The 24,818-nt window shown below is 43.2% G+C and overlaps 2 protein-coding genes across 4 annotated transcripts; one reads left to right on the plus strand and one right to left on the minus strand.

Moving 5' to 3' along the window:
- The first annotated feature begins 635 nt into the window (after positions 1 to 635).
- On the plus strand, positions 636 to 4,554 carry LOC112459710 (TBC1 domain family member 22B-like). Of its 2 annotated transcripts, none has more exons than XM_025023979.1 (8): positions 636 to 819; positions 1,563 to 1,745; positions 1,833 to 2,392; positions 2,472 to 2,602; positions 2,694 to 2,948; positions 3,042 to 3,291; positions 3,377 to 3,600; positions 3,679 to 4,554. In XM_025023979.1, the coding sequence occupies exons 2-8, from the start codon at positions 1,663 to 1,665 to the stop codon at positions 3,823 to 3,825; spliced, it is 1,650 nt and encodes a 549-aa protein (XP_024879747.1). In that variant the 5' UTR covers positions 636 to 819; positions 1,563 to 1,662; the 3' UTR covers positions 3,826 to 4,554. The 2 variants fall into 2 exon arrangements, with proteins under 2 accessions (XP_024879747.1, XP_024879751.1); XM_025023983.1 differs by lacking the exon at positions 636 to 819 and adding an exon at positions 1,065 to 1,467.
- A 139-nt stretch (positions 4,555 to 4,693) lies between these two features.
- On the minus strand, positions 4,694 to 24,055 carry LOC112459670. 2 transcript variants are annotated; one of them, XM_025023905.1, is made up of 27 exons: positions 23,624 to 24,055; positions 23,388 to 23,547; positions 22,766 to 22,810; positions 20,657 to 21,737; positions 20,141 to 20,504; positions 19,715 to 20,024; positions 18,974 to 19,473; positions 18,603 to 18,898; positions 17,969 to 18,479; positions 17,662 to 17,803; positions 17,405 to 17,578; positions 16,607 to 17,152; positions 15,604 to 16,510; positions 14,330 to 15,428; positions 13,730 to 14,020; positions 13,430 to 13,630; positions 13,183 to 13,338; positions 11,893 to 13,032; positions 11,449 to 11,810; positions 9,843 to 11,224; positions 9,351 to 9,535; positions 8,724 to 8,878; positions 7,084 to 8,258; positions 6,760 to 6,971; positions 5,570 to 6,583; positions 5,043 to 5,492; positions 4,694 to 4,906 (listed from the first exon to the last, which is right to left on the minus strand). In XM_025023905.1, the coding sequence occupies exons 2-27, from the start codon at positions 23,446 to 23,448 to the stop codon at positions 4,820 to 4,822; spliced, it is 12,846 nt and encodes a 4,281-aa protein (XP_024879673.1). In that variant the 5' UTR covers positions 23,449 to 23,547; positions 23,624 to 24,055; the 3' UTR covers positions 4,694 to 4,819. The 2 variants fall into 2 exon arrangements, with proteins under 2 accessions (XP_024879673.1, XP_024879680.1); XM_025023912.1 differs by having other exon boundaries at positions 23,388 to 24,055.
- Positions 24,056 to 24,818: the final 763 nt, after the last annotated feature.

The raw sequence follows: 24,818 nt of genomic DNA on the forward strand, positions 1-24,818 counted from the left end.
CAGCAATTACATCAATATTACAGCAACATTCCAGGATTCCTGCAGCAATGTTGTAAGAGTCTCGATTCTCGCAATACAAACTGGAATTGCTGTAATATTAATAGAATAGTCTACGTTAGTTTCGTTAGATTCTATTACATTTGCGCGGGCAAATTCCGGCGAGAAAAAATCTGCTCCCTCAGATTTGGCCATTACGTTACATTATTTACGTTTTGAATCGAGTTCATTTGCTTACGTCGGCACCGATGCAAACGCGAGAGAGATAAACAACGGGCTGATACGAGTCCGCGCGACGTGTCTTTTCTTAACAGTTTCCTCTCTTTCTCTCTCTCTCTCCCTCTCTCGCTTTCGGAGCCTTCTTCTCTTCTTATATTTCTTGGCTCCTGTCTCTTTTCAGAATGCAATACGCAATACGGCCACGCTTTTGTCGCTTCTGACAAATCGCACGGGAAACGCGACGATGCGAGGAGAGACCGCGGCGGTGGCGGCAGCGCTCGCGTGACGTGACTCGCATCGTCGCGTCGAAATCGCGTACCTTGGCGTACCTGCTCGCCCGAGCGAGCAGAGAGTCGCCGCGCCGACGTCGCGGCGTCTTCGGGAGCGTCTCCTGGACGCGCGCGGGAGAAAAGGTGCGAGTGGAACGCGGCGATCGTGCCCGGCGCGCCAAGATCGCGATCTATCGTGACCACGACGACGACGACGACGTTGTCGTCGTCGCGACGCCGCCGCGGCGCAGGCGATACCGACGGCCAGACAATAAACTTAGACCCGCTGTCTTCGGTCTACCTCGCGGGATCGTCGCTGCGTCGACTGTGAAATGTAGGAACGCTTTTCTCTCGTCTCTCGTTCTACCCTCCTCGTGCTCTCTTCTCTCCGGTCCGCGGCTCGCGCGGCCGATTCCGACGATCCGACGCGGCTTACGCAACATAACCTTCTCGCTCCGGGAACGGCCAGCGACAACGGAACGGGAGACGGGACTCCCCGCTGCGCTGCACGTAGACGTGTCCTCCACCCCTCCCCCTCCCCCCGTCGACTCCCGCGGACTGGAGCAGACTGGACACTGGAGTGCGTCCTGCGTGTAGATACCGTGGATCTCTGTGGATTCGATTGCGGGAACGGGCCGCGGCGCGCGTCGGTGTCGGGCGCGTCCTCGTCGGTGCACCGGGGGATCATATGTTATTAACCACAATGCGTTTGTTATTACGGGGAATCCGTCCTCTCCTTCCGTTCCACTTGTCACAGTCTTGTCACCGTCCCTTCCGTTGTTGTGATCGCTCTTGCAACAATAGTTAGGCGTTGACAGCCTCGCTCTTACGCTTGACATCACGTGTGTGTGTACAAAACTACAACGTGTGTACAACATGTTCCGTACTCTTTGGGTCACTCTTTGACTTCACAGAAATGCTGAGCTTGCGGCCCGTTTTGGAGAATGACAATTGATACATTGTTAAATTTATACGTGTAATTGTACGCGTTAATCTTAGCATATGTTTGTTGCGCGAACTGTGATGCAACGATGACGCTTATGACGCTACAAATGAGCACTCTTCTGGTTCTTGTAGATCTGACGGTTATCGCGAGGGTATGAGGAACGATCCGTGCCGCGGCAGCTGCATTGGAGGATTACCAGGTGCGAGCTAACTTTGTGTGTTTCCTTCCGCTATGGAGAATCAAGGTTACCACCCTCAAGCCATCTCGACTCACCAGTCTTTCTGGAAGAAGAATACGCGGGCTGTACCGGGAAGGTGTGTATCCCTTTGCGATTTTGCTTTCCGTGTACCTGGGATTTCTCGCGGATCAACTTACTAATCGAGAAATCTCTCTCTTCGAAGGCCAAGCCTGAAGCAGGACGTCAGGCCTGGCAAGTTCAATCCCACGGCGATTGGGTCCGGCAATCTGGCCGTCGGTACCGCCAACAGCAGCGGCGGTCACGGTACGGGAAGTGGAAGCGGGGGCTCCACTTCGTTTCAAGACTTTCAGGAGAGCGTGGACGACGCGTGGGACTCGGGGGATGACGAATTCTGTACAGTCTCGGATGTGAGGATATCGAAGAGGGTCAGCCACTCGGCTGCCCTTAGCGTCATCAATAGTCATAGATCTGGCAATAAGTGTTCACAGCCGTCCCATCAGGCGAACGCCAAGGCGGTCCAACGAGAAATTATTCCGGAGGAGAAGAAGGCGGAGGCTCTTCAGAGGCTGGCGGTGCAGCCGTTACATCTGCGCAACGTGAATCTGCACTCGCAGATGATCAACAGCCAGCACTCCGGCGAGGATGCGGATCTGAAGCACGGTGCATCGCCCCTGCACAGGCCGACGCAATTCCCCGGTAGACCGCAGCCGCTGAGGCAGACAAATGCGCCCAATAAATTTTTTATACCTTCGAAGGAACAAGGTGAGTATCTGTTCTTTAGTACGTTTAGCAGCGATCCCTAAGATGAGCGTTTAAAAGACGCTTGTGAATCTGCTTTTAGACGGCGAGAGCAAGGTGGACAAGTTTCAGTTACTTTTGGAGGCGTCCGTGCTGAATCTAGATGAATTGAGGCAGCTATCGTGGTCGGGCGTGCCTGCCAAATTACGTTCCGTCACTTGGCGGTTATTGTCTGTAAGTAGAGAAGGTAAACGCGCCGCATCATCGAGCCCGATAGAACGCCGTTCGCGAAGCGTTAAGCGACACCGCGTTCGTGACGTTGCAGGAGTACTTGCCGGCTAATCTGGAACGTAGGCAGCCCGCGTTGGAACGCAAACGATTGGACTACTGGAACTTGGTGAAGCAGTATTACGACGTCGAGCGGGACGAGGGTTTTCAGGACACGTATCGCCAGATTCATATCGACATCCCTAGAATGTCGCCGCTCATCTCGCTGTTTCAGCAGACGACGGTGCAGCTGATATTCGAGAGAATATTGTACATTTGGGCGATCAGGCATCCCGCGTCTGGTTATGTCCAGGTATTTGGCACAGCAACGTGTCTTTTGTTCATTTCATTACGTGGTAAAGAGTCGAGATTCGTGTATCGTTAATTCGTATATCCATTGTTGCAGGGTATGAATGACCTCGTGACACCCTTCTTCTTGGTCTTTCTGCAAGAGGCCATACCGATACAAGCCTGGCAGGATTTGGAAAATTACGACGTGGCATCGTTGTCGAAGGAGCAGCGTGACATTATCGAGGCGGACAGCTTTTGGTGTCTATCTAAATTCTTGGATGGTATACAGGACAACTACATATTTGCTCAGTTGGGTATCCAGCATAAAGTGAATCAGTTGAAGGAGCTAATACAGAGGATCGATGGTGAGTATCCTACTATGAATTTACCTTGTCTAAAACATTTGTCCTTTTTTTGTTAACATTTTATGGTAACATTTTAACATTTTAGCGCCGTTGCATCAACACTTGCATCAGCACGGAGTGGATTATCTACAATTCTCCTTTCGGTGGATGAACAACCTGCTAACCAGGGAAATCCCGCTTCACTGTACCATCCGACTTTGGGACACGTATCTGGCGGAGTCCGACAGATTTGCCTCGTTTCAGCTCTACGTATGCGCGGCCTTCCTTCTTCGTTGGAGGCGACACTTGCTCTTGCAACCTGATTTTCAAGTAATCCATCCGCCATCTCTATGCTACAATGTAGATAGAGATAAAGCACGATCGGTTGTCATACTTTCGTGATTGCAGGGGCTAATGTTAATGCTACAAAACCTGCCCACGCAAAACTGGACGGACTCGGAGATCGGCGTGCTGGTGGCCGAGGCGTACAAATTGAAGTTCACGTTCGCCGATGCGCCGAATCACCTGCAGGCCCACGATACAACGACCAGGTGACCACTTTCAGACGGATTGGGTTGACGTTATTATGAATAGTGGCCAAACCGAAAGGCCGAGCGTTACCGAGTTATCGCCGGTACTCCTCTTCCGTCTCGCCGTCACTATGTACTGTGACGTTCAGTCTATCACGGCCATATCGAAAGTTTCCGGACTCCTAACACGCGGTCTCCTACGTTTCGTTCCCGTGTCGGCTATTAAGTTTTCTTGATTACTTTATGCGTTATAGAGTTTATTCCTTTGTTACATTGAAGGACTTTGCGAAAAGGATTTAGATATACTCGCCATGTTCCACTCTGGAACAAAATGTAAAATGCGTTTCAAGACGCGGAGAATGTAACGCGAATCAATTGCCATTTCCCGGTTTTCATTAAATTTTTATATATATAATAAGTCTCAGACACATATTATATACAGATAATATATATAGACAGGAAAGTTTTATATATCGACCCTGTGTTGTGCTTTTACATGGCGATTATGCCGTTTTCTACCAATCTTATATATTCCTACATCCCAATTATCACGAATTTGGTTTCAGAACTAACGTTTACGCCTTAATATCTAATATTAAAACGACATCATGATATTATATTTCATTTTATAGCATACGCTTTATTTTGATATATTTTATATATTAAAATATGCGACTTGCCATATGCCACGGATGTATCTTGTAATTTGTGATATGTAAAAGAATTGCGATCGTAGAATGTGAATTATAGGATCTATTTGATATCAGACTTTCTCAATTATCATTTAAAGATAGTGCACGCAGATCTGTGCAAGCTCATATTTTTTATACGCTTTTAATGGATGTTTTTAATGCGAGTCAGGTTCAATGTCTCAATTTATTGCAAGACAAATCTTGAATTGGAAAGGGAGGTAGGTATATTACCTATATTAAAAGGTTTATTATAAATAAATACGGCTAATACCAGCGAATTATCTAGCATCTAGTATTATCTAGCTACGGCATTTCCTTAATTATATTTCAGTCGTCCTCTATATCGATTTGGCCGTAATCTGCGTCGTCCAACGGCGGCATCATCGACAGCGACTCGTTGAAATTAAAGGTCTCCTGCAATACAGTAAAGGAACGTTCAATTAGACGTACTGCAGACAATGACAAATACCTGCATGATATCGCGAGGATATTTTTTAGATTTTTTTTAAACATTTTTTGTTTGGTGCTTCTGATATCATACGGTACATACGCTCACGTAATCCACGTGCACAGGCGTCGGGTATATACACGGCATGCATTCCATCTGCGTGACGCCGTTATTATCGGCGGTGCACTCGCAGAACTGACACTTGGTCGGCTCGGCTGTGAGGGCGATCCTCTTCGAGAAGACGCTCGCGAACTTCTTGATCGAGGCCGACTTATCGAGACGCAACTTGTCCCCGCTGAATATCGTGCCGTTCGTCTCCAAGGATAGCGGCGTGCAGTAGCCCAGCACGGTCTTGGCGAGCTTGACCTGCCTCCTCAGATCCACGTCGCCGACCAGAACGCGGGAATCTTTCTTCGTGTACGACTTGGCCGCGTCTAAGCCGTAGAAAATCTTGCTGATCTTCTCCTTCTCGAACTCGAAGTCGCCGTCCATCAATATGTGCAGAGTGATGTCGTGCTCCAGTAGTACTTGATGCAAGACGGAGTACTCCAGCTGAGGTGAAAAAATTAATTGGACAAGAATTCAAGAGTTATTATTTAAAGTTTATAAAACTTAAGAATCAGGATTACCGTTTGGTTTTCCGGTTCGCAATGCGAGCACGGCATCAGTATGAAGGACTTTGACACGCCAGCCCTGAAAACGAGCCGCGAGGCGAAGCCGATCGCGGCGAAGATGTCCTGATTGCCGCTGCCGATCGGCACGTGGTCGAAATAATCGATAAAGCGCGCCACGTTCTTCGTGAAGATCTGCCCATCGAGGATGATGCTCCTGGGTTTGTCGTGCACTCCATCACCACCGAACACTACCAAGGACCATCTGTTGCCCGTGAGATCTTGGTCGTTCAACTCCTTACTGAGCTGCGTGATCAGCAGCTCCATGCTACTGTTCATCTTTACGTCGCGATTACAGCTCTTCGCCTCGACGATGAACACCACGTCGGCCGACCGCGGCACCCTGTCGCCCTCCAGCCGCTTAAAACGACCCTCGGCCACCTGGCTGCCGTCCATCATGGTGCACGTGGTGCACCGGTCGGGTATTCGCAGATAAGTGTCGCGGAACAGACACATCTGCATGTACGACACCGCCACCGTGCACACCTCGGCCTCGGTGAGACTGTTCAGACACATCTCAGCGTACTCGGCTGGGTCGATCACGCCGAAACAGACGCCGAACTCCGAGCTCTTGTTCACGAACAGCTCGTCGCAGAACGTGGCCACCATGTCGTCCTGCTGTTGGACCTTACCGGCGTGATTCGTCGAATCGGCGCAGTTCTCGCCGATCGACCAGCTATGAGCGAAGCTGCCGGTATCTTTTAGGAACAACTTGTTAGAGCCTAGGATGTCGTCAAACTGCTCGTTGCTCATCGTGCCGAGGAGACCAGCCGTCTTCCCGTAATACCAGCCTGATAATTCCAAAGTGCATAGGTTGAACTTGAGATTACACTCTAGTCGAAACTGGTTGTGCTTGCGCTCGACCATCACCACGTTCTCCACTTGGTAAACATACGTGTCGTTGTCCAACTCGATCGGCAGCTGCAGGTTGCTCGTGATGTCCGTTGATTTCTGAGAGATCAGCTTCATTGTCTGGATAACGCATAGCATTTAATGTAACTACTGTTAATAATTGATTTTGCTATTAAAATATAATGACAGACTTTATGGATTTTTTATCCTTTGTATATTTTTGTAAGCAAATTTTTACTAGTCAAAAAGTGAAATTTTAATGTATTTTTTATTGTGTAATAATAAATTCTACTGACATCATTGAAGAGGTCCAACTCGATAGCGTTGCTTCCGATTAGGACTATGATCTTGTGGGTGATTTCCTCCGCTTGTTGATCATATTTCACCAAAACTGCGAAAGTGTCGCGCACGAAATCCTTCGCCAATAAATAGGTACAATTTCCGGCGAAGTCGAAGTAACGTCCGTCAAAAGTAATATAATGCTGAGAGCCGATAATCATGGCTTGCGCTGAAACAATACGAATTGTTTGTTAATCGTAGTTTATTATCTATTCGGTCAAAATTCGAAGTCTATTGGACTAAACTAAATATTGTTAAATTTTTGTGACTGCGAGACGAACCTTTGAATGGCGGTAACCAGTTTGACAGCTCCGAGTATGGCTTGTACTGATAATAAAGGCTCCAGAAGGTAGTGTTCGAGGTGACAAAGTACGTCCTGATGTCCGAGATCGCTCTGATCTCCGGTATCTCGTGGAATTCGGGCGTTTGATTGAAAGCGTGCCAGGACATGGGCAGTTTCTGCTCCAGGCACATCAGACCCTCGTTAGGATCGAAGATGAACATGGTCTTGGCTTCTCTGTAACGGCTCTCGGCCTGCAGCGCCGTCTGACTGATGTCCATCATCTTGGAGTGCACCAGCCGGATGAAACCCTCTACCTTGAGCCTGACTTCGAAGTACTCGCAGAAATAGTTAATTCTGTCGTACAGCTGCTCGAGTTTGTCCACGGCGTAGTTGACCGACGGCAATTTTCGGAGTTCCTTCAGCTCCGACACGATCTCGTCCACGACGTCCTTGAGCTCCTTGCCGAACGGCACGAAGGCGAAGTAGCGCTCCTTCACGAACTCTATCATCAAACCCGAGTATTTGTGCATGTTGGTCACTATATCATTCGCTTTGATGTCGCGGTAGACTTTGTCGATGTCGTGGGTGAAGTTAGTGAAGCGATCAAAGTACGGCGACGTGATGATTTCTTTCTTCCGGTCGTACAAAAAGTCCAGCATCTCCTTGCTCGCCTTCCACACGAGCGTCTCGACGTAATGGACGAAGCGAATGAACAGAGGTTCCATTAACTTCAGGAAGCGATACCATTGCTCTGAGATGGACGAGAAGATCGTAACCCAGAGATTCTCGATGTACTTGATAAAGGACACATGCAGGTTCTTGATAAATCTGTCGTACTTCTCGATCAGCTTCTCGATTATATTCGCTACTTGCGATAATGAGTCGCCTCTCAGTACAGCGGCCATAATTTCGGACATTTTATGGTAGGCGTTCTTGATGGTATCGATCAACCAAAGCAACGAATTTCGCAAAGCTTCCCCGGAGTCGCCCATTATCTCCCAGATTTCATTCAGGATGTTAGGAAGGGACTCAATGTGACTTCGCAGAGATAATTCGTCAATAACATATATACCGAAACCGACGATGTCTTTGATGTAAAAATCATTTGCGTTATAAGAATCGTTCAAATATACTTTGAGATCTTCAAAGTCGCGCTCGAGAATTTTCAAATCACTGAAAAGAATGGAGAAAAAGAAAATTGTATAGGTTGTGTACCTAAATTTACACATAATGTTTAATAATGTACATAATTATTTTAACGTTTTTTTCTATTATGCATTATACACAAATTACACTGTTAAATTCATAGTGTCAAATTATACTCAATTTGAGTCATTTTTAATCATTTCTATAAGTCGCCACTGCTCCTACTCAATGTGTCGTTAATTTAACTAAAACAATGTTAATTTAAACTAATACAGTTAAAATACTGTTCTGTAATACTGTTCTGTGTTAAAATAATAAATTTTGACACACATGGTGGTTAAAAATAACAAAATATTATTTTTCAACTCAAAATATTGGTTTAAATTTCATATTTAACAGTGTATATTATTTATATCATCTGTTTCTCATTAATATTTTTTGTAACATATTTGATAATATTAGAAGTATTAAATACAGATTTTTAGTACTTACTTCCAATCTTCAACGAATCCTGAGACTTCTTCCTGAGCGTCCTCCCACACATCCATGATGGTAGCTCTTACTTCGCTCTTGATATATTGCTTCCAATAATCAATATCATTGTCCACGCTTTCGCACATTTCGTTGAAGGTTGCTTTTATAGTGGTCTAACAACAGTCGTGATATAATTACTGTTAATTACTTCGAAATTACATTAACCCGTTGAGGTCACACCTCCTAAAAGTAACGTAGAGGTCACATGGGGTCCAATGGACCCCAGGCTTTTTTTTTTTTTTTTTAGTATACTATTTTGAGAGTAAAACGCAGGAAGTTTTTTTGCTCTATCTCAAAAAATTTTGATGAATATTGACCCCACAACAGTTGCCATTGGCGTTCTTTTTGGTGTATCGACTCAAACCTTGAACTGGAATTTAGTTTATGACTTCCTCTTTATAATCCAATAATTCTTTAAATTTTTTATGTTGAAAAAACGCGAGAAAAAAAATTTTTTTTCGAGAAATTTGACTTTTTTCACAAAAATATTCATCAAAATTTAAAAATTTAAAAAAAAGCGTGGGGTCCACTAGACCCCATGTGACCTCAACGGGTTAAACGAATATCTTCAATAAATTATCTTACAATAATATCACTCTTAAGCTCGGGCCGCCATCGCAAAGTTGAAGTAACGAGCCTCGAGTGATTTAGCTTCAAGTAGAAAGAAACGTCCGAAATTGTTAAGTCATCGTCATAGGTTCTATAAATATTAAACATGGCGTTTCGAGCATCCGGAATGTTGCCGTGCATTCTTAAGCTCACTGTCGCATCTACAAAATGAAAAATATTGAAAATAGATAAATCAAGTGAGAAAAGATCGAAGAAAAGTCGAAGACAAAATTCTTTCAATTTTATTTCTAAAATAATAACTCACATGAAAAACAGAAGCAATAAAAAGATCAATAAAATTCATTTTAGTTTAGAAGCTTTTTAAAATTTGTAAAATCGAATAAAACACAAAAGACACATATTTAAAACACATATTTAAAAATTTCTAATTTTTCAATATTTTTAATATTTATTTTGGTCTTACCAACTTTTAACGTTAATTAAAAGTTTCTGTCTTGTAATATTTACCGGGTGTGTAATTCATCATCATCCATATGAGTTTCTCATCCGGATCCAAGAAAAACTTGCCGGTGGCGTTAAGTTCCGGTGTATTAATAACGCTACCATTTACAATGTACTGAGAAGGCGTAGGATAATAGCCGATCGCGAAATATTTGACCTCGTCATTGTTCACTCGTCGGTAGATTATTTCCCTCGATCTCCGGTCAATCCGACCGATGAATTCCCCAGTTTCACCCGGCATGTAACCGCGCGTGTACCGAGCATGGTTCACCGTCTCGACCAGCATGTATTCTCGTCTATGAACGAATCCTTCGACGTCAAGGTCCAATTTAGTGGTGATGTGTTTGCCGGCTATTTTGTAGATATACTTTCTGTTCGATTCGTCGCTTTCGTCCCTCAGCAATGCGGACAACGTTAACAATTTGTCCTCATTCTTGGAATAATCCGCAGTAAAAACAACGTTTAACAGATCCCTGTGGTCTTTTCTCATTAATACACCCTTCATCGTAACATTCTTCTCGAAGGTTGGATGATGAAAACTCAACACGGCTTGCTGTTGACTCTCCATCGACGTGTCGGTGATGTTCAGCCAATCGAAAGTCGCACCAACGCTCCTCGACTTCTCATCGTCGCGTTCCCATTGTAAATTAGCCTCGGAGTTCACCTCGTCGGTGGTGATCCTGTAGGAGCCACCTAGGGTGAAGTTTCGTCGTGGATAGGAGAAACTGAGGATAAGGAACTGATTGTCCACATCTTCGGTAGTCTTGTTCAGGATGTTCACGTGGTAGGACACCCAGGCGTCCTCGGCCAGGCTCAGCCAGGTGTTCTGGTCAAACTCGCCGGACAGAACCTCATAGTCTGTCTTCAACTGGATCGTCTTGTTTAAGTGCATCGCCTTTAGATGAATGTTCTGGCCGGTGTGGGTAGTCCGGATTCTGGACTCGCCGGCGATGTTGAACGCCGAGCTGTTGTCCAGTCGGTAGACGTTCACCTGTTTGAACTCGACAGTGGGATAGTTGGTACCCTCGTTTCCACCACTGTACTCGTACTGGTTCACGTAGACAACGCCTATGGGCTTATAAATGTTCTCCACCGTGATCTGAATGCGGTCCTTGTCAAAACCGGCCCGGGACTCGCTCTTTGAATTATATTGAGCGTGAAACATCTTCTGGTCGTTATACGTCAAGGTCGAATGGCCAGTGGTGACTTGCGGACGTTTCTTGTAGCCGTAGTTCAGAATCCCGACGTGACGAGCGTTCAGAGGGACTTCTATGTGCAAAATGCCGTCCAGATTCGAATCCAATCGCTCGCTATGATAATTGTAATCGGAATTCAGCAGAGCCGTGTTGTTAGGCCAGAAGAACTCGACGAATCTCTTATTCTGTTTTCTGTGCATAGGAAAAGAAATAATTTAAATAAATGAAGAAAGTAAAAGAAATACCCTTAAAAGATTATACAAATATTTTTTTAGAATATTACACATTTAATAAATAAAATTCTTGAAAGAATTGATAATATAATTAATATTAAAGTTTTAATTTTTAAAACATTATGCGAAAAAAATTAATGCTTTTCTCTGTAATTTCTTTTATCATGTAGTAAATTCACTTACAGAGTGGTAAGTATAACAAAATTGCAGCCAACGTATGCCAACTGCTGCATAGATATCGTCGCGTTAACGGTTCCGTTAACGTTATTCAGACTTTGGTAAGATATTCTTGCAGTTCCAACCTGCCGTCTTGAAGGATAAAAAAGATCGGCGTTAATTAAATTCGTCTCATTGGAATTAGCGTCGTAATTGCAGAGAAGCACCACCGTTTCCTCTTCGATAAACAAAGGCGTGTATAGAGAATATTTGAGCTCGATTTCCTTCTTGTCAAAGGTGATGTTAAAGAGATTATTGAGGGATTGCATGGGCAACAATCCCCAAGATAGCCGGAAGTGTCCGTTAATGTCGCGCGTAGCCATTCGAATCTGAAATTTTACATTCAACTTATTCAAGTTCGTACTATCGCGTATTAATTTCATTGCTTATTAATATTGAAGAAATACAAACCGATCCGTCCGAAGCGTAATTGCTCTTCGCTCGAACGGCGTTGTAGCCCACTACGTAAGAAATATCCTGATTCTGCTTGTTAGTGTGATAGCTGATCAGAAATCGATGATCGTCATTGTTCGGGGGTGGCAGCTTTACGACAAACACCGCGTCAATGTTCTGGTGATTGCGGAAACCAATGGTCGCGTTGGTCTCAAACTCCCACGCCTTTCGATCGATGTCCAGATCGAAACCCACGTCGATGTTCCTGTACAATCGGCCGGGGTTCTTGAAGAACACGTGAGTGGACAGCTCCTTCTTGCCCAGGTCCGTGGTGTCGTATCCCGTGATTAATTTCACGAACATGTCCTCCATGTAGTTCAATTTCCATCTCGTGGTTGCGTGACATCGATCGTCGTTCAGCCGATGGTCCAGCCGGACGTCACCGCTCGTGTTGGTCAGCATCAAGTTGCCTTTCACCGTCAGGATCCTGCTGTCGTTCCAGGGTGTCTCAGTGTGAATATATAGAGTGGTATTGCCGTTCACTTGCACGTTCATAAAGGTACTCAGCTGAAAAGTATTCACTTTACCAGCCTCTTGGATATCCGTGCGGGCTCTTACGTCCCAATTCAGATTGTTGAGCACGTTTGCGTCGAGGGAACTATTAAATGATCCGCCATCGACATCCAGTAGGAGACTGAATTTCTTTCTTCTCAGCCGCAAAACGAGTGGCTCGGTGTTCGCGCTCTTCGGCTCGGCTTTTACATCTATCGAAGAGAGAGTGTCATGCAGGAGGATGACAGAGCTGACGTCGTAAGATTTCGCTTGCAGTTCGTTCTTCAGCTCTCCCCTGATGTCGTACAACGATTCGTTGACCTGTCTCAAGTCACCGTGGAACTGGAAATGGGGTCTTTGCGACAGCGGCGTGTATAAATCGGCGTTGATCTTGTCGTTGTTTAAATTTCCAATCAGCTGATACTTTTGATTGCCGAGATGCGTTACGTGCACGTTTAACTTGGCGGTATTGTTTACGTGAATCGCGTTGCTGTAGAGGATGTCAGTCTCCAATGATTTTAAAGCTCTTATCCAGCTTTCCAGCTTTGCGGAAGCTTTCACGAGATGATACTCATGTTCTACTTGCCAGGCGGACTCAAAAGATATCTAGAAAGATAACGGCTTGAATTTAAATCTATTTAATTAATACTAATTTAATCAATATAAAAATCAAATCAACCACAAAATTGATGAAAAATAATTATTATACTTGTACTTTGATCAGATACAGATTACAAATAAATATCGATGCCTTACATGTTTTGATACTGGCTCTTCCATCCTTGCGTTGAACTTAACTTTCTTCCTATCTCCGGTAAAATCCTTTTTTACAGCAATTGATGTTTGCGGTATTTTTATAACGGGCGAATCGATCGCACCCGAAAGCATCATATCCAGCAAAGCGTGCTCTAACTACACGAAAAAAAAATCAAAATTTTTTATTTTGACAGTTTTTTTATGCAAATATTTATTTTTATAAATTTAAAAAATTGTGCAAACTCACTCTTGCACTTCCAAGTACATCCAAGATCAATTTGTCTCCACGAATCGCAAGTGTACTTTTGTGAAGAAGGCCTTCGATGTCGTAGGTTGCGTTAACACGGAAGGTTTTGAGAAATTCTAAAGGTGTCTTTATGTCGAATTTTACCAAATGCGCCTTTCCATTCTTAATGACTCGATATGTATAATTGCCGTGAAATCCAGTCTGTGTAAAATTTTATGTGCTTACTTAACAGATTTTCATTTCGATAGTATATTGTCAGTTATAAATATATAAAATAATGCGTCAAATTAAAAATATTACCTCGAGCCACGTAGTATCTTTTTTTCTGATATTTATGTCCATGTCCATGAGGTAGGAGAGATTCTCCATATCGATGATAAATGCGTATAATGATGTTATTTCTCTAATTTTGCCGAACGATATATCAATATGTAGATCATTCTTTATATGGAAAACATCTTCCATGGTAAAGCTGTCGTCTATGACGATTTTTTCGGGTGGCAATTGTACTTGACCTAATATTTTATAGGTATAACCTTCAGTATCGATATCCAGCTCTGCCAATATATTCGGGATTATTGCAAGCCAGATCTACAAATAAATAAATATTTACGTTACATTTAATAATTATTAATTATATAACATTAAAATAATAATTATACTTCTATTTTAAGAAAATAAATATTACAATATTCTTTTAATTTTTAATAAATTTATGTTAATTTCTCTCGCAATTATAAATTAATATTCAAAATTTTAATTAATAGTATTTAAACTTCATAATTTAATTATATAATTTAAATTTTATATAATTCTCTAATTTAAATTTTAAATCCTTAAAATCAGATTTTTATAATGAAGTTTTTTGAATCATAGTTTAGTTATTTGAATTACAATTACCTGCAATTCTCCTCGCCAATAGAGAGCATCCTCATCCTCTTCCTCCTCTTCTTCCTCTTCTTCCTCCGACTCAGAATCGTTCATTGTGGAACTTCTAATCCCCGGTTTCAGCGGAATTTTAACGGGTGGTGGTTTCGGTCCACCCATAGCCTTGACGCCGAATTTGGTATCTGCCAGTCTCACTGAGAATTCCGTGTCTACGTTCAACATTTGCTCGAGTTCTGTATACGTCACGATCAACTTTGTAATCACGCCGCACTCTTGCAGACCCTCGAGAGGCGTGAACACTATGTAGCTATAATCGAAATCGGTGATGTTGTTATAGTGCCAAGTGCCGAGGAAGCCCGCTGTGATGTTGTTATAACCGACCCTGAAGTCGGCCTCGCGTCTATTCAGCTTGACCACCATCAACGCCTTCTGTAACACCTCGAGGGGCGTCGCCAGCATGAGCTTGACGTTGAAATCATAAGTGGCGGTAAAGACTTGGCACAATCCCTCAACGCCCAGAGGACCGTTCGGGGTGACAACTTCCGCCACGACATGATGGTTGCTCTCCGACAGACCGAACCTGCCACGAACAAAGGCGAACTTCTCCAGTGGCGTGGTAACGTTGAACTCCACCTTGGACTCTTTCCAGTGTACGAGGTTGCCGATTAGTTGACCGGTGTATTTGCGTTTATCCAGGTCAAGATTGGCCGCACCGTAGAACTTCCAGCTGGTCATGAGACGCAGCTGGCACTTGAGCTCGCTCTTCCGATAGTTCATCAGAGGCGAATGCAAATGCAAATTGCCGGTCAAGTTGAACACGTCGTCCGATCGCTTGTCCAGGTGCCAAACACTGCGCGCATCAATCGTCTTGTCGGGGTTGTACTTGATCAGCATGTGCGTGTCCGCCGTTTGCGAGCGTAGTACCTTGTGTGTGACATTCACAGTCACCCATGAGTTGGAATGTACGGTGCTGATCAAGCCACAATTCGCTGTCCATTCTTTCAGATCCTTGACCTCGCTCACACTAGCGTAGAACTCCGCCATCATATGCTGGGAGTCCTTCCAGTGAACGCTGCTGCTAGCTAGAATCTTGTCTGACAGTTGCAAGTATCTGCAAAGAGAGCAAAAATAGAATCGAAATATACTTTTGATAACATCTTATTAGAATTAATAATTTTATCATTATAATTAACTTTGTTACATTTTTAATTATTTTTAATGTAACAGCGTTTTAAATATTCTATTGACGCATGCATAAATAATTCATATACCGGATGCGTGCTTACTTCGCGTTCAAGGCAGTTTTCTTCCAATTTTCAAAAGGCGTTAACAGCTGCGATTCCAATTTGACAGTAGTTATTTCCGGTCGCACGGCATAGTCCGTGCCGATTGACGCCTTGATCACGCTCTCCGGACCCCAGTCCAGAATAATATCCACCAGGTAATTGTGTGGACTACGTGCGATCAAGTCACAAGAGCCGGTAACTAGTCGACCCGGATAGGTCAGCATTACCATCGCGCTCCGTTTGATCCCGGGAGAAGTCGCGTTCATCAGATACACCCTATTTAAATGCACCATTGTGCCCAGCTTCAAGGCGGGATCTCTATTAGCGTCCCACTTGATTTCCGCCGCAAGCTCTTTCCGGTCCTCCTCGTTGTAACCGCTCAGGGTCAGATGCACGTCCCGCCATTTGTCCAGGTGTAGCTCCACGCGAATCTCTCGCGTGGTGTCGACGTTCGTCATCGCCGAGTACACGTTGCCGTGGTATCTCGCTTCCACGTAAGACATCAGGCTGGTCGCCGACACCACCGTGTGATTCAGCACAAAGGCGTACTTGTCGTAGTCCAGCTGCTCGACGTACAGGCCGACTTTAAGGTCGCTGTGATTCTGATACAACTGGCAATTGAGCAGAATCGGACTGATAAAGCTCGGCGATTTTAAGATCATTTTCAGGTGATGATTGACGATGACGGCCGACGATCGGTCGGAATAAGCGCCGCGCGCGGTCATGTTGTGACCGCTGAACCACGTTCCGGAGAACTCCAGGTCGTACTCGTTCTGCGAACGCTCGTTGATACGCGCGTCGATCAGCATCGAATTGAAGTTCGGGATCGTCAGATTCGTGTGACCTTCCATAGAGAATAACAAACCGCGCGGCATGATGATGTTAACGATCAAACTGATCTCCTTGCCTGTAAAACAGGATTAAACACAGAATTTCTAGATTTTTCCTATAGCCAAATAAATTTCATTTACAAATATGAACAATTGTGAATTTTGCATGTTACCTGGCGCGTATCCTATGAGGAAACTAGTCTTCGATTCGGCGCCAAGGACGTAGTGATTGACTCCCATCTTGAGGTCCAAATTCTGAATAGGTTTGGTAACGGCTATCAACGCGGTCACTTTCGTGCCTTGATTCTGAAAGTACATCTTCGAGTAGGAGATAATGAGTTGCGCCGTTAGCTTGTGCCGGTCGTCCTTAAGATGCGGATTGGAGTTTATCTCGGCGTGGAGCTCCAAGTGGCCGAGAGCTTGCTGGTACCAGGCGCTTATTACAACGTTGAGTTGCGGATAGGCGGTGGAGTGCAATTTCATTTCGGCGGCCTTGTACGTTAGCGTCTTCGACGAGCGATTGGACAGCGAAACCTCCAAGTGGAGGGTCTCTTTCCTCGGCATACGTTGCAACTGATAGTCAAGCTGAAAATCGCCGGCCAGACTGATATTCCGCCGGACAATGTAGCCGACCAATTTGCTCCAGACTCGCTTCGTTTGGAAAGTCAGGTCTATATCGAACTGAGAGACGTTGTTCTTCTGTGCGTTTCTAATAACACCTGGCAATTTTAACTTTTTTAGTATTCCATCTCTCAACTTTTTTTAGTTTTTTATAATATAATCATAATACATTATTATATATATTATTATGATAACTAATTGGATTTTTAAACGCTTTAAAAGTTTAAAGATAATTAGAAAGAAAAATTATATATTATTTTTCTAAAAGAAAATATTCGAAAGAGTTAACTGATTGTAAGTATAAAATAATAATTGCTTGATTATAAATGCAATTGTGAGCGACGAAATACCTGAAATGGCAGCGACACGTTCGCTATTGATAGTTAAATGGGCTACAGGATGATAGGTATAACCGTGATTGAACTTCTTCCTCGTGTAACCCAAGCTTGCATCTAAGTGCTTTGTGCCATTAATATCAAAGCCGATGTCTATAAAAATCTCATCTTCGGAACGTTTGTATGTACCTGAACCGTACAGACATTACTATAATATCTTCGTCAATCGTCGCTATTAGAGAAAACTAGATATAAATTTAGAAAACACTAACCTTTAGCAATTAGGGAATTACCAGCCGAATGAAATAGAGCAGTAACGTTATTATTTATTGTGTCAAAAGTGACAACAGCGCTTATTTCCCTGTTCACCTGCGAGCCAGGCGTGTCGAACATCAACTTAAACGTGCTAAACTCCTGGAAGAAAATTAAAAGAAGCTATGAAGAATATCTGTCGCTTTCACAATTTTACTATAATTCTCATTGAATATATTAATATCGTCATTTACTTATCACAATTATTATCGAAAATAATTTATACAAAAGTATTATATAAAAAATGATTCGTGGTTCTGATTATACCTGAGTCTTATTCCAACTGTATTCCAACACGTAATTCTTGGCGGTTGGATCGGCTTTGAGCAAGGAGACCTTAAAGAGCGTGAGACCGTCTAAAACAAAATAGGGCGCACTAGAATCCTTAGTCACGTTTGTAAATTGATAATCGGTGCACATCTTTAAGCCTATCAGTCTGTCTAAGGCGGCCCAGGTGCAGGTAGTGTTGCTAATAATATTCTTGGGCACGACTGCGAGGTGTCGCGAGTTCTTCTGATTCTGATCGGCTACCAGGACACCCAACGGTCTCTCCTGGACCTCGCCACCGTTAATCTTGATGAGAGCGACGTCCGAGACTAGCGAAAACACTTCGATCTTGCGGTTCGGTAAACCCAGACTGACGTGCACTAAACGGGTGTTGTTTATATTCAGATGAAGCTGCATAGTTCCGGAGGAGTAAAGGTTCGTTCGCAGCTTGAGCCCGGCGGATTTGTAAAAAGCGTCCACCGTCATTGTGTTCATCATATCGATACTCATACTGTAAAAAAAAAATAAAGATAGAAGACTAAGATAGATAATTGTAGATAAAGTTAAAATTTTTTATAATTTTCGAAAATATTAAAGATGACATAACACATATTCATACAGAAAGAGTACAAACCTGGAAGCAATATTGGCAGTGAGTTGAAATTCCTTATCAGATAGTCGAGCGTCGTTGAGCATTTTTGAGATCTTGAAGTAGCAAGCCGCGGAACCGGCGAGATCTAAACGAATTGGCAGTCCGGACCCCATCGGTACTACATAAGAAGAATCCAAGAACATCCCAGCCCTTTCGTAGAGAATTTCCTGCATAGCCAGAAACTCCTTTATCCTCTGCCAGGGATTGAAATTCGCTATTGCAGCCCTCACTTGCTTGTCGCCGTCCAGCATCGTGAACATCAACTCGTTCCCGAATACCTTTCGCAATAAACAAGACACCGTAATATTATTATAATTAGGATGTAATTTTTATTTTATTTACTTTTCTATTACCTTGTAACCGAGACTTATTTTCGGATGATTGAAATTATTGTCGATAATATTAGGCAATCGTTTCACACCGTCCCAATAATTCTCATTCTCCGGTGCCGATCTGAAACGTCTGAGGAAATTCTGGAGATGATTCGAAATTCGTTCGTTACTGTAGATGCCATCCGGACCGAAGAGATTCTCCGCGTAATATTCGAGGCCCTCCATTCGCGCTGTGATTTCGAACAGATTCACGGACTGCCCGAGGAAATCGGTGGTCACGTTGAAAGTGAGCGATCGCGGCACGTATGACTTCGGTGAGAAAATCAAATTCGTCTGATAATTCACGCCAACGTCATATTCTTCGGAGAAGAAGGAGCTCTCGTAACTGCGCGAGAACTTTCTGATATCACTGTTGAACTTGTTGCCGATGTCCCGATCCGTCAGCAGACTTTGGATCTCGACTCTGGTAGGCGAGGCAGAATTGTACAGATTCGTCAAGTGGCTCCATACAAAAGAACCGACTGTAAATAAATAGGGAAAAGAATTATTAATTAAAAAAGTCAATTCTTTGCGTTAAAAACTAGAAGCGAGAATAAATCAAGATTACTTTAGAGTCTTAATAATTAAAACTGCTTAAAAAAATACGCATATTAAATATCTATAAATTTTTCAAAACACTCGAATTGAACATCGTTCTCGATCTTTGAATGCAGAATGCTGTAATAAAGATTTAAATGTTTAACTGTGAAAAGTGCAACGAACCTTGGTTGACTTCTTCTATTTTGAGAGTGTGCTTGATAGTCTTGATAACGTTATAATCGGGGCAACGCATCACCTGTAAGTAAGAAGCTATACGGATCTCCGTGTCTAACGTCGTGTTGCGGTAATAATCTAGGAGAAATTCGTCCCGAGTCTCTTCGCAGGACGGCAGCCTACGGTGAGCATCGACGGCGGCAATGCGAACTTCCATAGGTAAGAATCCACCAGTGTCGTCTATGCATTTCTTCAGTTCCCTTTGCAAGTCCTTCGTTTCGAGTCCCATATTGCCGACAGCTTTCAGAGCTTCCAGCGTCTGCAATTAAATTACATTAAAAATTGTTTTTATTTCTCACACGCTTCTACGCACGTGTATATGTTTTATCTTTTATTTTACTGCAGATAGTGAAAAGAAACTGATAAATATTTTACTTCTTTCGTCGAAGGAGAAGGATGAAAACGGGGCTCGCAGCCTTGCGAAATTTTCTGTTCAAGATGCGACAGGAACACGTTCACCTCTTCCAAATTACTGCAGTCAGCGTCGTTATTTCTGCAATACGTATAAATGATAGTCGAATAGCTCAGAATAAACTGGACATGGGGAATTTGAGACTGGAACTCCAGTAGCTTTGAAAGAGCTTTGATAGTGTCGCGATCCGGTTGTGGAAACAGAGCGAAAGTGACGATCCAATTATTGACGGTCATCTGATTAACGTATTTCTTGATTATCAGGTCATTCATTACGTTCACTGCGGCGTTGCTATTTAAATGTGGCAGTGCCGCGACAATATGTTTCCTGTTGAATAAAAAAAGAGCAGAAATGTTGTTAAATTGCATTGAATAAAATAAATTTGTCACAATTTTTTTTTTTATTTTTTTAATTATTAATCCTTCGACTTTTTTGTTAATAAGAAAAATGTTACATCTAAAAACACGGCAGTTACGTACTTCCCGTTTTTGCAAATGCTGTTAGCTCTGCTAAATAGCTGCGACAACAAGGGATAATCCAAGAAGCGTGCCGAATGGACGAAATTAGTGAATACTTCGGAGAATCTCTGTTGCAACTCTTCGGCGTTTCCAAGTCTGCACATGGTCTTCAGCAAGTCTCTGGAGGTTCGCAGCTCACCGTGCATAGTCTTCAGGGTCTTCGCGTGATCGTACAGCAACGTGGTCCTCTTGACGCGAGGTGTACGTCGCACAAAATTATCCTCGTCTCTTCCGTCATCATCGTCGTCTTCATCCTCCTCGAATCCGTGAACGGAACTCGTGCTTTCCTGAACCAGCTGAAGGACCGTTCGAGACTCGGTTTTGGCACCGGCTTTGTCGCCGTTGGAGAGCGGCTGCAGCAGTCGTACCTCCTCGCAGACCACCCTCTCGTAGATGTTATGATCGATCGTGATCTCGCAGTCGCTGCGCGACTTGAACAATCCGTGCTGGCGGTGCTGCTTTCGCGGACTTCTGTAGGGATTCGACTGCACGACGGAGAAGTACTTTGGCCCGTTCCGGCAGTCGGCCAAGTGCTTGCTCTTCTTCACGATCAGGCTGGTCTTCTTGGCCTCGTACAAGCGGTAGTGGGTTTCGCAGGCGCCGAGAACGTCCACCTCGTCGCCGCGATGGTCCACGTCGAAACGCCGCATGCTGTTTTGCAGCATCGACAGGACGCCCCGCTTGATGTTTAACGCCCAGACCGGCTCGCGCCGGTCCGGGCACAGCTCGTGGATCAGCCCGTCGTCGAAGGTGAACCTCAGCGCGTGACGCTCGAGGTTGGCCTTGAACTCGGAGCCGGCGCGATCCGGGAACTCGGGGTTGTACGCGCTACGATCGTGGCTGATGCTGGCGTTCAGAATTCTCAGGGTGCCCTCGCAGGGGTTGTCGAAGTGCACGGACAGGGTGGCGTCGATGTGCAGAGCCGAATCATTTCTCGAATGATGGGACAGCAGGTGATAGCCCAGATTCGTGCTCACATCCGCGGAATATGTGTACACATAATGGATATCTTCGTGATATTTGAATTTTCTCTCCAACGGAACTGAAAGGGACGGACACATCGTGTTTATAATATTGTTCATTTATAATTACAGAACATTTTCAATTTTATGTATATTATTTTGAAACAACAAATTCCTAACATAATTTGAAATTTATTTTTTCTACAGAAAAATTAAAGAAAAGGGTGAAGTTTTTTTCGCTATTTTCCAATTTCGTAATTTTTTTACTTCAGAACATATATACATTAGCGAATACTTCCTATTTAATTCATTTCATTATTCATTAGTAACACTATATTAAAGATGCGAGAAAGAATATAAAGAAATAAACATTAATATGTATTTCTGGAAGATAAAGTTATGTCTAACATTTGTTGTTTTCTGTGATTGACGTTAGTAAAATGTTTGTGCTTCGAAATATTTTTTGTGTCTATCAATAATCTGTTTTCTTAATCATTATCAATTCCTCGTGTTCTGTTATCTATGCAACTACGCGTTTGTGTGCAAAAATAAAATGTCGGAGTCCTTCACCTCGATAGACATAAGTTCTACGATATATTCGTCGAAATTAATTCCAATTTAAGCAATAAAAAAGAAATAGAAATATATATATGTATTTGTATATAAAAGGAAAAAAAGAGAAACATTTCGGATTAAGTTGATAAATTAATTATAATTAGTTTGATAAATTAATCAATAAATTGTTACATGATATCGATTATTTATATTAGAAAATTTGTTTGTATGCGCGCAGCAACGCAAGCAAGATACTATCAACACGTTCATTTGCGTAAAACAATCAGTTTGCGCGGATTAAAGTGCAAAATATATTATCTTTCTTTAAAATTATTGACATATTTACGAAGAGAAAAATGCAACGGAGAATAATTTCACGTTAGCGGTTTACAGAAAAAATGCGTGAGTCGTTAGAAAAATGAAACGGTTCTTCGTTTCCTCTTTCAACGATGCGCCATGGGATAAACTCTTGTAACTCAAGCCTATGGAAATATGATAGCTGAGTGTCGAACTGTGGCAGCCTGGACTATGTCTGCATGAAAATATTACCTACCCTTGCACTTTGTTCGGCCGCATAGTGTTGGGTCCTTGGCAATCTCTGTGGGAACGAAAAAAATCGAAATAAATGTTACGCACATGTGAAACATCTGGCAATCTGGCGTATATTAGTATATATATATATTACATTAGTATATTAATATATTTTATAATAAATTTTTTCGAAAAATAACACGTCCATTATTATACTAAGGCTGGAATGTATATATTATATTAAAAAATTGTAAATTCTTTGATAGAAATAAATTTCAATAATAAATAAATTTGAATAATATCTAATAATAATATTTAGTCTTAAAAAATTTGATTGTTCATTCAAGAATGACATTTTTAATACATTTTTATAAGCGCTATATTCCCAAACCATTAAGTCACAATATAAATTCACATAACATTTTTTATTTTTCGTTAATTTAGCGCGTCTCTCAAGTTTTACGTGTATAATATGATTAAACCAGTTACTTCGAGATCATTTTCCTACAATATAAATCTGGGCGAAACCCTGATGTTGCGTCCCGTCGCAAAGTACACCGTCGTTCGATAACGATTACGAGGAAATTAATGAGACACCGGACGCCGTAATAAATATATACACACCGGAAATTAACGATAATTACCTCCTCGCGCGGCAGTTATCGCGCACGCGAGTGCAAGAAGCAGTATCGCCTTGGCGGTCATGGTTTTCCGGGGGGGGGGGGCTACCCCTTGTCGCTCCCGGAATTTGCGAAACCCTCCGAGATCGCTCCTACCGCGTGGTCTTCATCCCTCGACGTGAGTCTATCGAAACATACGTCTCGTTATTTCGCCGAATCGATAGGGATCTGTCAATACGCGAACAATATCAAAGGGGCACCTCCGGAAGGATGAGGAACTTTCGTGATAAACGGTCCTCTTTCTCTCGCGCACCGTTCACTGTATTCTTCTCTTCCTGCAGTTTCCCGCGTCACTTCCAATCCTTGAAAGTTCTACTCGAAGAGATCTTAAATCACACTTGAAGAGATGTATCTACGGAGATCTGACGTTGCCGCGGCGGCTGGGCGCTTTGTCCCGCGGCGAAAATATCCGCGATAACCACCCGGGCGATAAACCCGGGGTGTGGATCGGCGGCTTGATTGGTGATGAAGATGGAAGTGGAGAGAGTAGAGAGAGTGTGTGCGGCGTCCACTGCGTTACGACTAAATAAGTATTTCCGTTGCTGGTCGACCGACGAATGGCCGAACGACGAGGGAGCGCATCGGATGTTAAAGGTCTCCCGATGCTTTCTGTGTTTGCGCAGGGGTCGGAGGTCCGCTTACCCGATAAGATATAGCTGCCTGCGACCGGATCCTAGGAAGCCTCGTCTCTCGGCGCCAAGCGTGTCGCACGCTGGAAATCGTCGGCTTCGAATCGTCGAAATCGCCAGTTTCGCTGACTCGACTGAAAGGGAAGGGAGTATCTTTATGCAAATAGCTTAAATTTGTAATCGTTTACCTTGTAATCGTACGTCGCGTGCTTTATTTTCGCGCCGAATTTGTTTCCAAAAAGCAGAAAAACGCAGCCGAACGAGACGGTCGCGAAAGAGATAAATTGACTCGCTCAAAATGATTGTAAAGATGCGCGAAATATTACGTAAACTAGAAGATGTAATAGGATTGCGTTATACTTTTCTTGCACATTCGAAAGTGCTTGTTTAGAGCTTCAGCTCTTCCGTACGAAAGATAAAGATATCTTTTTCTCTCCTAGTTTTAACGTTACGCGGAAATAACCGGATCTATCTACATTCGCATACAATTTGTCCGGGTATCGTTGCCAGCGTGAACAATTCTTTTTCATTTTGTGCGTGAAAAATAAACGCCGAGTATGTGGTGTGGATGTCGAAGAGTTTCAAAAATAATCGTTGCCTTTGAGTATCAACCTGAGGGTTCGAATAAACGAGAATAAAGAACGAAGAAATTAAACATAAGAAATTAGGGGAATCAGGGAATTGAGAAACCACATTTTAGTCCACAATAAAGGAATCGATTTATGATAGAGTAAAAGATAATAAAATTATTTTTTACTGTGCATAA

This window comes from Temnothorax curvispinosus, unplaced genomic scaffold, assembly GCF_003070985.1.
Source record: "Temnothorax curvispinosus isolate PA1 unplaced genomic scaffold, ASM307098v1 QBEX01001065.1, whole genome shotgun sequence".
Lineage (NCBI taxonomy): Eukaryota > Metazoa > Arthropoda > Insecta > Hymenoptera > Formicidae > Temnothorax > Temnothorax curvispinosus.